Source organism: Limanda limanda, chromosome 4, assembly GCF_963576545.1.
Source record: "Limanda limanda chromosome 4, fLimLim1.1, whole genome shotgun sequence".
NCBI classification, from domain to species: domain Eukaryota; kingdom Metazoa; phylum Chordata; class Actinopteri; order Pleuronectiformes; family Pleuronectidae; genus Limanda; species Limanda limanda.
In genome coordinates, this window is record NC_083639.1 from 11,608,286 (window position 1) to 11,621,610 (window position 13,325).

Genomic DNA, 13,325 nt, shown 5'->3' on the forward strand with positions numbered 1-13,325 from the left:
CTCAAAGTAAAAATGTGGAATATGGCCAAATTGGCCACTAATATGTGTATCGATTTTTGTGAAGATCGTTCAATGTGAACATGTTCCGGGGGTCTCGGGGAGGCACCGTTGAGCCATTTTGCAACGCCGATTAAAAATTCTTCCAGAATACGTAAATTTTCACCACTTTCTAATTTTCTGCAAATTTTAGTAAGAATTTGAGCATGTTAAAACCCTCAAATAGCCAATTCATTTGCCTGAATAATAATAATAATCCTTACAATTTCAATAGGGCCTCACTGTCTGTCAGTGCTGCGGCCCTAATTAAATCTGCAAGTGGAAATAAGTGATTTTATGTTTTGATTGATAGTTCAATCTATAATAAACCAAAGAGATTAGAAAAAATACAAATAGGTACAGCGACTGCATAACTGCTGAAAACATCAATCCTCATGCATAATTTATTGTGTCACCTTAAGATGTGATTAAGCTCACCCAGCAGCTGTTGTGCCGTTACATGGGCAAGACACTTTGTAGTGGTGTCTTTCTTTCTGTTGGAAGCACTCTGCTGCACATGTTTCACTTCTCACCACATGTAAAGTAGATGAGCCATTAACAGTAATTAAATAGTTTGCTTCACAACAATGGAGGTCACGTCCTAATCTCGTGTGTATTGTGCATAATGGACATTGTGCAGCTGTGTGTGCAAACTGCTGCAGTTTAAATCCAAGGGCTTTAAACATTTTTAAAGCAAGGTTTGTATTGAGACCATGTTTACTAAGGGGTTTATAGTTTGACAGTCCTGCAACACTCCTGCAATATATCCCTCATCGAGCTTATATGTGTGTAGAGAGAGAGAGAGGGGTCTTATTCAACTGTACGGTCATTGTGTTGTGGTGTTCTGCTGGGTTTATTTGTGATTGTGTTGTGTAGCGATGTGTGATAGTGTTGCAGAGTTGTGTTGCAGTCTTGTGATTGTGTGGCGCTAGGTTGTAGAATTGTAATTGTGTTGTGCTGTGTGATTGTGTTGCTGTTTTGCAGAGTTGTTGTTGTGTAGTGCTGTTTTGTTGCAGGCAGCCGTACCTTTCAGTCCAAGCGCAGGGAAATACCCTCCATCTCCAGGGGGCGTGGCCTCTCCGGCTCGCCATCTTCCTCCTCCTGCTGCTGCTGCTGTTGTTGTTGTTAGCTCGCAGGCTAAACACGTTCCCTGTTTCCAGCGGCTAAAGAAGATTATAAAGTCCCAGCTGAGTAACTGCAGCTAGGTGAACGTTTCCTTTCCCCCGTCACCATGGAGGAGGAGTATTACAGCACTGCCGGAGACTGGGAGGGCACGGACGGCAACTCGGTGAGACTTGTTGCTCTTCGTTCGGCATTAGCGTTAGCTTAGCTGCTCCTGCTGCTAACTAACTGTGATAAGTGAACATTAAGGTTCAGCTCACACACGCAGAGGTCATGTGCAGAGACAGATGCGTCCTCACATCTGTCCACATGTCCTGTGTGGTTTGAACCGAGCTGGGCGGCTCAGCTAGCTGCTAACACCGGCTACATGCTAACTAGAGACACAGCTGGTGCACTCGCTGTTACTCACGTCAGTGCAGCTGCTAATAAACCTAAAGACGCACTAATGTCTTTATACCTTTATGCATAATGTGAAGCTTCTGGAGACTGTTGGTAAACATTAGAGCTGAATGACTTAAAGCTGGATCTGCAGCACAAAGTTTTGTATACAACACTTGCACACTTTGGTTTGTCAGTGGGTTATAACATTTAAAATTCAGGAGTCACATTCTACTGTTTTCAAATGAAAAGGTCTCATATTAAAAAAACGTTTTTGATTTTCAAATACTTTACTTTTTCAATAGATGATGAATAATAATGACACAATAATCAGATTCAATTCTTAGCTGCTTTTAAAAGTTTCATATTGACACAGGGTTGACTGTGAGCTCCCCCCAACAACAGGGACAGATAAACATTCATCAACATTATTCACAAATCTAAATCCAGACTGACTCCAAGTTTTTGTTTAAAACCATTGTGAGAAACTCCTCATCTGAAATGTTCTCTATTCTGTCTAGTTCTATAAATGCACAGTGTATTCTGTCCCAAAACAAAGTCCAGCAGCTTCCACTCTTTCTATAACATGCTACAATAATTAAAGCCGTTTCAGACCAAACCTCAACAGGTTAAAAACACAGTTTTAATAATTTCAAAGTAAAGCTCTATTACAGCCTAGTAGAACATTAATGAATGAGAAGTGTCTGTATAATGAACTGTAACTTCATTATTGCACATTAGAACAGAGCATTTGAATGTAGAGATCCAATCTTTCTACTGTTTAGGTTTATTGTGCATCAAACAGCAAAGTAAATTCCTTAGTGTTGAAAACCCACTTGGGAATAAACACGATTCCAATTCCGATTCTATGGCTGAGTCATCTCAGTGTGGTCTGCCCTGTGAACGTTTGACTGTATGTAAAGCAGAGCGAGGACAGAACATTCAGAGGTATAAACATATGTCTTTTTGCAGGACGGCGTTTACGTTGAAGGGGAAAATGACGGGAAAATCCAGGAAGATTGTCTGCAGAAATTCACCAGCAGGGATTACATCATGGAGCCTGCGATCTTCAACACCCTCAAAACGTCAGCACCTGTCTCCTCATAGCATCATATCATGAATCCTCAAGCATTCTGTGCAAGACGAAAAAAACACCAAGATGAGATTAAGAAGATTAAATTATCACTGGTGTTTTGACCTGTACGAGAAGAGGCTTGATCCATTCATATCTACTCAGCATTGGATGATAGAAACCATGTTTTTCCTCACAGGTATTTCCTAGCAGGTGGCTCTCCAGAACACGTCATCCAACTTCTCTCTGAAAACTACTCTGCCGTGGCTCAGACCGTTAATCTGCTTGCAGAGTGGCTCATCCAGATGGGTGAGTAACAGTCTGCAAAGTGTGTAACCATAGCCTGGTTTGATGACCTTGTAATGATCTGTGCTCTCTGTTTTGACTGCAGGTGTCGAGCCTGCTCAGGTCCAAGAGCGAGTAGAAAACCACCTCAAGAGTCTCCTGATAAAACACTTTGACCCCCAGAAAGCAGATTCCATTTTCACTGTTGAGGGAGAGGTGAGATTTGTGAATGCTGGTGGATTTTTTCTTACTATACTAAAAACGTAATCATCAAGGTTACATCTAACTGTAGATGTAATGAACTAGATATGTTTGGGTGAAATTCTCCACCTGAGAAGTAGGAGAGTTGTGCAGATATAAAACTGAACGGGTGTGCTGTGTTCCCAGACTCCAGCTTGGCTGGAGCAGATGATTGCACACACCACGTGGAGAGATCTCTTCTATAAGCTGGCCGAGGCTCATCCAGACTGTCTGATGCTCAACTTCACTGTAAAGGTAAACCTACACAAAAACAACTTCACCGATATATTGCTCAATAGGCTTATATTGCCTTTTTCAATGGGAGGTCTTTTGTAAATTTTATTTCAATGCAAATTTAATATTTCTTTTTAACTGATAAAAAATAGAAATGTGAGGACATGATTTTGTAGTCTACTACTGTGATAGGCATTATTTGTATCACTGTAACTCATATATAGTGAACAGATTGTGGATAAATTACCTTAAAACAGACAAGTAATTTATAGTTGCAGGGAAAAGACAGCTAGATATGAGGTAGAGTTTTTGGGGATGATGTCATGCTGTTTGTGTTTTCTGAACTAGCTTATTTCAGACGCTGGTTACCAGGGTGAGATCACCAGTGTGTCTACAGCATGTCAGCAGCTGGAAGTTTTCTCCCGAGTGTTGAGGACTTCTTTGGCGACGCTGATGGATGGAGGAGAAGAAAACCTGGAGAAGAATCTGCCGGAGTTTGCTGTGAGGCTTCTTTTAGCTTTCTCTCTGTAAACCACGATTCTATGAAATGAAAACTTTATTATCTGTATTCAGCAATTCAATTATATCTTGAAGTCCTGCTACTACTTTAACAAATCTGGTTTCATCTTTTCAAATATCAGATCCTTTATATAATACTTTTTTACATTTAGTTATTTTTATATATTATTAGCAACCTTCATTTTGTGTAGAATTGACGATCAGACAATAAATTTGTCTCAACAGAAATGTATTTACGAATTTGACAATTGATTATTCCGTTTTAAGCTGGTTCTATTTAACTGAAAATCAAAACGAGGAATTTGGCTTCATCTTAGGATCTTGATTTGCTGTTTGTTTTTCCGGTGATTTCTGCTGAGTTGTTCCCGCCTCTCTCCTGCAGAAGATGGTGTGTCATGGTGAGCACACCTACCTCTTCGCCCAGGCGATGATGTCCATCCTGTCTCAGGAGGAACAGGGCGGTTCGGCCGTTCGTAGGATCGGCCAGGAGGTGCAGAAGTCCGCTCACGTGAGGTACAGTTCTCACAGTCTAGCTTGGTCTGCTCTATAGATTCATAGAATAGAATCGATCAAGTGGATACATTTAAGATCAGAGTGTAAATCAGTGCTGTTTGAGACTGATCCAGGTTTTACTGAGTAACCTTATCCCTATCGTATCTACTTAACTCACTAAATCTCACTTTTGCAACAAGCCCCAGGACACAAATACCAACTTTCACTGCTGACATCAATTGTGTGGTTGTGATTCTTTTCTCAGAGGTCACGATGCCAGTCAGATTACCCTCGCGCTCGGTACAGCAGCAGCCTACCCTCGAGCGTGTCAAGCACTGGGTGCCATGTTGTCGAAAGGAGCACTGAACCCTGCAGACATCACAGTTCTGTTCAAGATGTTCAGCAGCATGGACCCTCCTCCTGTGGAGCTGGTGAGGATAGAGCGTCTCCGACTCTATGTGTCCACTTAATACTTGATAAAGTTCTGACGACTGAAACCTTTTTCTTTCACGTCTTTAGATCAGAGTGCCTGCGTTTCTGGACCTCTTCATGCAGTCACTGTTTAAGCCTGGGTCAAAGATCAACCAGGACCATAAACACAAATACATCCATATCCTGGCCTACGCTGCTAGTGTGGTAGAGACGTGGAAAAAGGTACAGACAACAGGGATACAGTTTGAAATCTGCAGACTGGTTTGCAGTAGTTGTGTTGTACTTGAAATGAATTCCAAGCAAGGTTTTATAAGACGTTGTCAACTGCTTTTGATCAATCCTACATTTCTTTAATGCTACCTGGTCTCACACCTGCTTCTGAAGCTCTCTCTTACATGTTGCAACGTTTCATTCCCAGAACAAGCGAGTAAACATCAACAAAGATGAGCTCAAGTCGACGTCTAAGGCCATAGAGACTGTGCACAACCTGTGCTGCAATGAGAACAAAGGAGCCACGGAGCTGGTGGCCGAACTCGGCACTTTGTACCAGTGCATCCGGTGAGAGCAGCATTCCACTACCACACAGCTGCACCACCTACTGATCATAGTTATAGTTAAGACAAGGACTTGTTTATTATTATAATAAGTTTTGTTGTTGGTATTAAGAGACAGAAGAAATATTCTACAATGCATTCAGTTGGTGCAAACAGATGTCAAAGTTAGTTCTCAAGGTTTTTGTTAGCGGTGGAAAAAGCGGAAAACATTTTTCCATAAAATAAAATAAATATAGGGGAAAACATTTACACAACAGTGGAGTAAACCAAATGACACTCTGTACAGTACATACCTCCAATGTGGCCCGACAGTCCTCTTTCATTCAATCAGCTGCACCCAATTTCACACACTCATAAAAATGAAATGATAATGACAGGCCGAAAATTCCCAGATCCACCCTCAAATTTAAATAGTTGTCTCTTGGCCCATGTCCCACCCTCTAACCAAGTTTTTAGAAAATAAGTTTAGTTGTGGCATAGTCCTGTTGACTGATGAACAAACGGACAAGGGGGAAACCCTAACCTCTATGGGGAGATAAAAAGATTCACCAGATTTTATGAGCAACTGAATTTGTCAAATTACTTTTCTTGACTTGACTGACCCCTCTTTGTGTGTGTTTAGGTTTCCAGTCGTTGCCATGGGTGTGTTAAAGTGGGTGGACTGGACGGTGTCTGAGCCGCGGTACTTTCAGCTCCAGACTGACCACACTCCAGTGCATCTAGCTCTGCTGGACGAGGTGGGAGATCACTTTGAGATGAAAGTGTAATTTTCAGTCTTAACGACAACAATGTGAATTTTAACACAAACTCTTCCTCTGCACAGATCTGTACGTGTCATCAGCTGCTGCATCCACAGGTATTACAGCTGCTCATCAAGCTGTTTGAGACGGAGCACTCTCAGCTGGACGTCATGGAGCAGGTGTGTGTTTGAATACTTCCCGTTTTACTTTCCACCGGAGGTCTGTATGTTCTGACTGTGCCACTGTCAACTGACGCCATGTTGTTTTACTTCCCCCTCAGCTGGAGCTGAAGAAGACTCTGCTGGACCGAATGGTTCATCTGCTGAGTCGTGGCTACGTGCTGCCTGTAGTCGGTTATATTCGAAAGTGTCTGGAGAAGCTCAACACGGATATTTCCCTCATTAGATATTTTGTCACCGAGGTAACAGCAGCTTCTAAACTCTATACAATAAATAGGGGAGAAGGGATTCAATATTTTTAATCTGTCACAGAAGTTACAGAGCCTGCCAATCCTGCCAATCATTAACTATGATTTACACATGAGGTCCTGAAATGGACTTAAAATAGATTTTAATATATCGAATCAACAATATACATTATTGTTTATTTCATATTTTATTTTGATATGAAAAAACAGGGAGAATGGCTGATCTTGTGCACAGCGTGTATTTAATAAAATATCTGAATACTTCTTAAGATAAAATATGAGATACAATCTGCCTCTTTGGTCAACTGATCATGATGTAAAACAGGCCTGTTTTACTACAGTGTTTATAAGTATTTCCTACATGAACACCCATCAGAAAATATAACTTGAGTGTCAAAGAAGTGTCTTCTTAAGTTTAGTTTTAACCCCAGCGTCTCTTTAAAAGGTGCTGGATGTGATCGCGCCTCCCTACACATCAGACTTCGTTCAGCTCTTCCTGCCGATCCTGGAGAACGACAGCATCGCAGGGACCATCCGCACGGAGGGAGATCACGACCCTGTTGCTGAGTTTATTGGTGAGTGATGTAATAATAGTTTTAGCCCTCCTTATTCAGAGAGAATGGCGTTCAACGGGAGTATTTCATTCCATACCCAACTGTATTAGAGCTTCACAAGTTGTACAAACAAAAGTAGGAAGTGTATTTCACAAACAACACTTTGGATGTGAAACTAGAAGATGAAAAAACGAGTATCGTGTTTAATTATGAACACTTCCTCTTTTCCTCCTCACTAACATTTGCTTTGTTTTTCCAGCTCATTGCAAATCAAACTTCATCATGATTAACTGAAGTGGAAAAGGACACTGAAAACATTCTAGTTGGAGACGATCTGTGATCTCAACAATAACCAAATGCTCAGCTTGACGCTAGAGCTAATCGCTTGGAGACAAGACTTTTCAGTTTGACCAAGCGAATGAGGATCGTTTTCTTCTTCGACGACAAAGAGGCAAATGTCACGGAGTTGGTGGAAATGTGGTAAACGACAGAACAGGCTCACCTTTTTTTTTTCTTTTACACTGTTATATTTTCTGCATTTCATGGTGATTGATGCTGTTTTAAAATAAAAACCTGAATGTCATTTTAAATCCTTTTTTTAATGCAATCACCATCTTAAAAGGCCACATTTTTATGATTTTCCTTGAGAAACTTTATATATAAATGCAGTGTTTCCCACAGAATTGATTGAGTCTATGGTTGCACCCCCACACAGTTCACGGCGACGGCCACAGAGTGAAAGTGAACATTGTCACGTGTGAGAGCAAAGCATTGAAAGTCATTCGCAAGACAACACATAACTGCAGCTGAACCTGGTAGGTCTGACTCTTACGTCATTGTGAGAAGTCTACATTTATTTTTGGTTCGGTATGAAACTGGCAGAACATTAGAATGTAATGGGCCACCACAGTCTAGATAATTAATGGAAAAACACTGAAATGCCCTTCTGTCTATTTGAGCCGTCAGATGTGAACAACAAATCATTGTTACGCCATAAAACTGATAAAAAAAGAATTAAGTTTAATTCCACTTAATGGATTAGGACGTCACACTCCAGGGATTGGTAAGGTCACTGAGTGCAGACACAGTTCAGAATAAAATCTACCTCATCTGACATTGGTAAATATCGACCAAGACCTCGAAACCTGATCAGCATCAGACGTGCTTTCTCCAAAGAACCTTTCAAACCTTTGCTATTAGAAACAGCCGAAAATAAATACCTTGATGACTGGAACATGCTTATGTACCGTCTACATTTGGTGAATACACAGTAGATAAACGGGTTATGCAGCAGGAGTGGCCTGCCAAGTTTCTGTTTAATCATGTTATGAAAGAGGAGGAAACTGAATTTTTACAACAACACACGGAAAGTACCTGATACTCAAAGGATACATCTTATCTGCGATTCGACCACAGGTAAGGTTAGGAACCTTTGCAGGAACTCCTTGTGTTTCAACGACAGGGACCAGGGTCTAAATAAAGTTTTCTCTTTGCCCTAAAAAATCCTGTAGTAATTAGTGAAAGTGCTGGAACCTTTGGGGTTGGGACGTTAAAAATACCCAATTGGTTGAATTCAAGTGTTTTATTTCAGCCATTTACAAAAAAAAAAAAACTGTTTCTGGGTAAACAGGTTGCTAGTTTGATCACATGATGGAGCCACAGAAGAAAGCCTATAACAAATGGACCAATAACAAAGCAGAGCGTCACTTGTGTTTATTGGCATAGTTTGAGATAACAGATATGAGCTGTTTTCAACATGTGATGTGTAGATTGTTCAGCAGGAAAGCAAAAAGAAAATAACATCAATTGTATCTCTACACTGACTGCATGTAAGGCACATGTTCAAATGATTTGTGCACAAATTCTGTGTCAATTCAGTCAAAACATAAACATCAGGCAATGAAACCATTCAGTGTCGGAGCTGTGCAGGACAAACAGCCGTGTTCTTTGGCTGAGTCACTTTGCATTGCATTGAAAAAACGTGCTTTGTGTACATCATTTTAAATTATGTCAACTGAATGTATTCATCCTATAAAACAGCTGTTAAACACAGCTTCAGTGGCTGAATGTTTCAGAGATGAGTTTCACCTCCGCCGCCATTTAAAAGTTTCAAACCGTTGAAAAAGTCGACACGCGTCACTGTGATAAAAAACGAATCTACGTTGATTCAAGCAGGTCTAATATTCAGCTGAAAATCTGACCTAAGATATCTTAAAACATTAAAAAATTTGAATTTCCCTTTTCAAGCTATTACATAAAAAAATCCCCCCCTCTGCCTGAGACAGGAAGACATGAGCATGTGCAGTAAGACTCCCGACGACACTGTGGCCACAGGTCTCCTCTAGAGGGCGCCTTTCCCGATAATTGGGTCCCCGTACATGCAGTCCTCCTCCAACGCCAGGTTGTAGGTGCTGCCACTTCCTCCCTTGTAGGCACTGGTCACGATCCTGAGCCAGCCCTTCTCCCCCTGAACACAAATGAATCAGAAACTCATCATTGTGATAATTGATGAACTGTCGTCAAACTTGCCACAGCAAACTGAAGGTGTCACCTGGGTCTTTAAAAATGTCTGATGTCATTTTTTGAAACCTTTAACCCCATCGAGGGGTATGACTTTTTTCGTTAAATTAAGTTTTAATCCTCGAAATATATGATATTGTTTGCCTATAAGTGGCCATAACACTCCGTCGTAGTTCTGGATATAATAACACTACTTATATAGTTACAATCACTCATTAATTAGAAAAATAAAATCAGGACATTTTCTTTATCAGGTTTTCAGGGGCTTTAAGAAAATCCTGCATACACAAATTTGCTGAAAGTAAACTTTTTAGAAAAACTCTTTACTTGTCACCCTCGATCTGACGACCGCTCCTACTTTCACTGCATTCAAACTGAATTCCTCTGTTTGATGAAGACTTACCCACGGCTCTCCCCAGGAGTTGCGCACAATCCAAAATTCCACGCCGTCCTCCACTCCCCATCCTGCCACCGACACAATGTGGTTGATGCCAGGCGACTCCTGGTATTCAGAGTAGATCCCTCCGGTGTATGCGTCCAGCGTCTCTGTCGCCATAATCCCACAGCTGGAGAATACAAAGCACCACAGATCACATCCTCGCTCCGGGTGAAGGAGAAACAATGACTGACATCAGCAAAGCAGGTGATTTGGATATATGGTAATGTGATATTCCACAGCAATGACACAGAGGGCAATAGTGTGTTATGGATGACCGGCGCTGATATGGATGACCTTCATTGATTTGGAAGGTATTTCTAAATCGCACAAAATTCACTTCTTTGGACTCTACACATGCCGAGTGTGAAGCTGTTAAATTGAACGGTTCTGTAGATATGAGTTCCACATGCAGACAGAAGGAGATCAATTAAGATGCATGAAATGACACTGAACTAACTGTTGTTCTGTTCCAAGAGAAGCAAATAGCAAACCTGATTGGTCCTCCAGTGGAGATCTCTGCCATCATCTTCTCTCTCCCGCTGACATCTCCATAATCTCCCACTTTCCACAGAGTATAGTTCTGCACTATGTTGCACACATTGAATGTGGTGCACGTGCCACATTGATTGAAGGGCTTACATTCTGGAGAGAGGGACAGAGGACATGCAGAGCTCAGGCTCACAGGCTTCGTGTTTGTACGTAATCGCTTATTTGTTTTTTTGCAGGACACTCACTCTGGTCTTTAGCCTGGTAATTATTGCAGGTCTCGTCTGGGATCCCATGTTTGCTGGCGTACTGCCAAACTCCGGTGTGATCGCCTCCGTGGCAAGAGCCGGCGTCAGCGCAGTCGATCACATTCTGGACAGAGAGGTAGGCAGACGGCCACGCTGCTTTCCGCTTAATGTTGATGCGATCTGGACAGAGAGAAGAACTTCAATACAAATGAGAACTGAAAAAACATGACAACCTGTTTCTGTTAAGTTCCTTCTGTGCAAAGAAGAAGTGGAACATTTATAATATTTCTGAGAATTCATGCGAGGAGCTGTTAATACACACCGAGTATCCTGAGGGCAATTTGTCATGAGTCATACCTGCCATGGCACTGGTGCTGCCATGAGCCCAGCAGGAGCCACAGTACTGGGGAATGTGCTGGTTACGGGTTGTGCTGACATAGTTTACGCCGCTGATGTTCCTCCAGTCCAACGCCTTGGGCAGATCGGATATGTTTAAATACTCATGAGGTCGAGGATAGGTCCTGTAAACAGACAGGTCAGTAAACACATTTAAATATGCTGCAGCTCTTAAGTATTCAATCAAGATCATTTGCTGTACTTGTCTGTTTCAGATCAATGTAAACTGAACGTCTTATTGTTCGGATAAAACAAACCTTTAAAAGATGGACCTGAGCTCTAATGGTCATTTACTTCTAGGCCATTTTAAAGCATAAATGATTATGCGAATTTCCCCATTGTGGGACAAATAAAGGATTTCTTATCTTATCATATTATTAACAGAACTTCAGACTGATTAACCTACAAGGAAAAAATCCAACTGTTGAAGAGGGAAAGGGAGTCGTCTGTATTTAATTTCATTAGGACAAATCGCACCTATGTTCTCAGCGACAGTACGTTTGCCTAAAGATCATTTCCTCACTCTTCTGTTTCATCCCCTTTCTTTGGAAAAAAGGTCTCCATATACAACCATTAAAAGTTTGAGGGAACATTAAGACATACTCACTTCCTTTAATCAAGACTGTGATGGAAATACAAACAGACAAACCAAGGACTGAAGTCAGGTCTTGTCACATATCTGGGGATAGCTGGGGTTTTTGTACAATCTATTTCATGTCATATATAGTTTTTGTAATAAAGCCTGATCATTAAATTGACTGGACTAGTATTAGTGTACTCTTGTATAGCTATTTTTGTGAGGACAATTTTAAGCCTACAACCTACACAGTGAGGACATTTTGGGAATGTGAAGACATTTTAGCTGGTCCTCGTTTTCTGACCCACCTTTAATGCACTTTCAAGGGGTTAAGACTTGGTTTTAGGCTAAGAATAAGGGAATGCATTATTTCAATGAGTGTCCTCACTAAGCTAGAAGTACAAACGTGTGTGTGTGTGTGTGTGTGTGTGTGTGTGTGTGTGTTAGATATGAGCCAGGGTTCCAGTCACATAAGCTCAACAACACAGCTCACTTCCTCAACATGTGATAAGCCAAACCTCGTGATTGGTGGAAAGCGTTGACATTAGGCAACATGAAATCTCTAACCTCTAACCAGATTGATTGTTTATGTAGTCCTGTAAATAAAGTGTTTTTTAAACAGCACAAAGGGGAAACGTATCACTTGCCCTCCTTCACGTTGCAGTCAGCTGTTACTGGTAATGGTTTTCTATGAAATCTTCCCAGTTAGGTGTAAAACCAACTTGGCTCTATGACATTAAACCAGATTAACCTCCGCCGGGATGAACCTGAAAGTTACCGATCTGTCACTTCGCGTGTTTCTGATTTGAACTTACTTGAGTCCGACGTATTGATTCCTGGGAGCGCGCACGTAGCAGGGCTGCTTCTGGCTGTAGAACAGTCCCGCGGACACCGCGGACACCAGCGCTGACACGAGCACAGCGAGGAGGACTCTGCGGGCCATCGGTCCCCGGGAGGCGGCTGCAGGAGGCAGGCGGCGGTAGACTGCGGGAGGTGCGGGGACGAGGTGCGGGGAGCAGCCGGAGGAGGAGACAGATTCAACCACACTGAACTGTGCTGCTGCTGCTGCTTCTGATTAGTATGAATCTTGCTCTTCTTATATAAGGGCGGGTGGAATCCAGTTTATGGCTGCACTACCGCCACCTCCTGGTCCGGAGTGTGGATCAGAAAATGGTTTATTTGGGAGGGATTTAAACCGCGTGGTATCAAAGTTTGATTACACGCCATCGAAACATGAGGTTCTGTATCTCGGACATACATGATCCAATCGAGTCCAAACTAGACATGTAAGACAAGAGTGCCGGCCTGATGACATCTACACATAAATCATGACTTCAAATCACAGCGCCACCTGCTGACTACAGGAAGTGATATGTTATATACTTTGATGCACTGCTCCTTGCTGCTTTACCATATACAGCTCAAAAAAGCTCAGTCAAGTCATTGGACAATGGTCAGAATTGTGACATCTCTTCAAACTGTGTAAACATTGAGGTATGGCGAAGGATCGACCTTCGCAAAAGGAGATAATGTTGTCATAACTCCACTGTGCATTTTCCTATCACCACCAAACT

General features: G+C 41.8%; 2 protein-coding genes across 2 annotated transcripts; one reads left to right on the forward strand and one right to left on the reverse strand.

Moving 5' to 3' along the window:
* The first annotated feature begins 1,152 nt into the window (after positions 1-1,152).
* Positions 1,153-7,668, forward strand: nelfcd (negative elongation factor complex member C/D). Its single transcript, XM_061069681.1, has 15 exons — positions 1,153-1,324; positions 2,509-2,621; positions 2,808-2,917; positions 3,000-3,109; positions 3,281-3,388; positions 3,716-3,868; positions 4,269-4,399; positions 4,644-4,809; positions 4,898-5,032; positions 5,229-5,368; positions 5,987-6,101; positions 6,188-6,283; positions 6,385-6,525; positions 6,977-7,106; positions 7,345-7,668. Exons 1-15 carry the CDS (start codon positions 1,268-1,270, stop codon positions 7,377-7,379), a joined length of 1,740 nt encoding a protein of 579 aa, XP_060925664.1. The 5' UTR covers positions 1,153-1,267; the 3' UTR covers positions 7,380-7,668.
* A 1,115-nt stretch (positions 7,669-8,783) lies between these two features.
* On the reverse strand, positions 8,784-12,843 carry ctsz (cathepsin Z). The gene is made up of 6 exons (XM_061069119.1): positions 12,567-12,843; positions 11,136-11,299; positions 10,779-10,958; positions 10,536-10,686; positions 10,009-10,171; positions 8,784-9,552 (listed from the first exon to the last, which is right to left on the reverse strand). The coding sequence occupies exons 1-6, from the start codon at positions 12,692-12,694 to the stop codon at positions 9,427-9,429; spliced, it is 912 nt and encodes a 303-aa protein (XP_060925102.1). The 5' UTR covers positions 12,695-12,843; the 3' UTR covers positions 8,784-9,426.
* Between the last annotated feature and the right edge of the window lie 482 nt (positions 12,844-13,325).

Coding starts and splice junctions, on each gene's coding strand:
- nelfcd (XM_061069681.1), top strand. CDS start 1,268: ATGGAGGAGGAGTATTACAGCACTGCCGGAGACTGGGAGGGCACGGAC. Junction 2,622..2,807: donor ATCTTCAACACCCTCAAAAC/GTCAGCACCTGT, acceptor TTTTCCTCACAG/GTATTTCCTAGCAGGTGGCT. Junction 3,389..3,715: donor TGCTCAACTTCACTGTAAAG/GTAAACCTACAC, acceptor TTTCTGAACTAG/CTTATTTCAGACGCTGGTTA.
- ctsz (XM_061069119.1), bottom strand. CDS start 12,694: ATGGCCCGCAGAGTCCTCCTCGCTGTGCTCGTGTCAGCGCTGGTGTCC. Junction 10,959..11,135: donor CAGCACCAGTGCCATGGCAG/GTATGACTCATG, acceptor CTCTCTGTCCAG/ATCGCATCAACATTAAGCGG. Junction 10,687..10,778: donor TTACCAGGCTAAAGACCAGA/GTGAGTGTCCTG, acceptor CCCTCTCTCCAG/AATGTAAGCCCTTCAATCAA.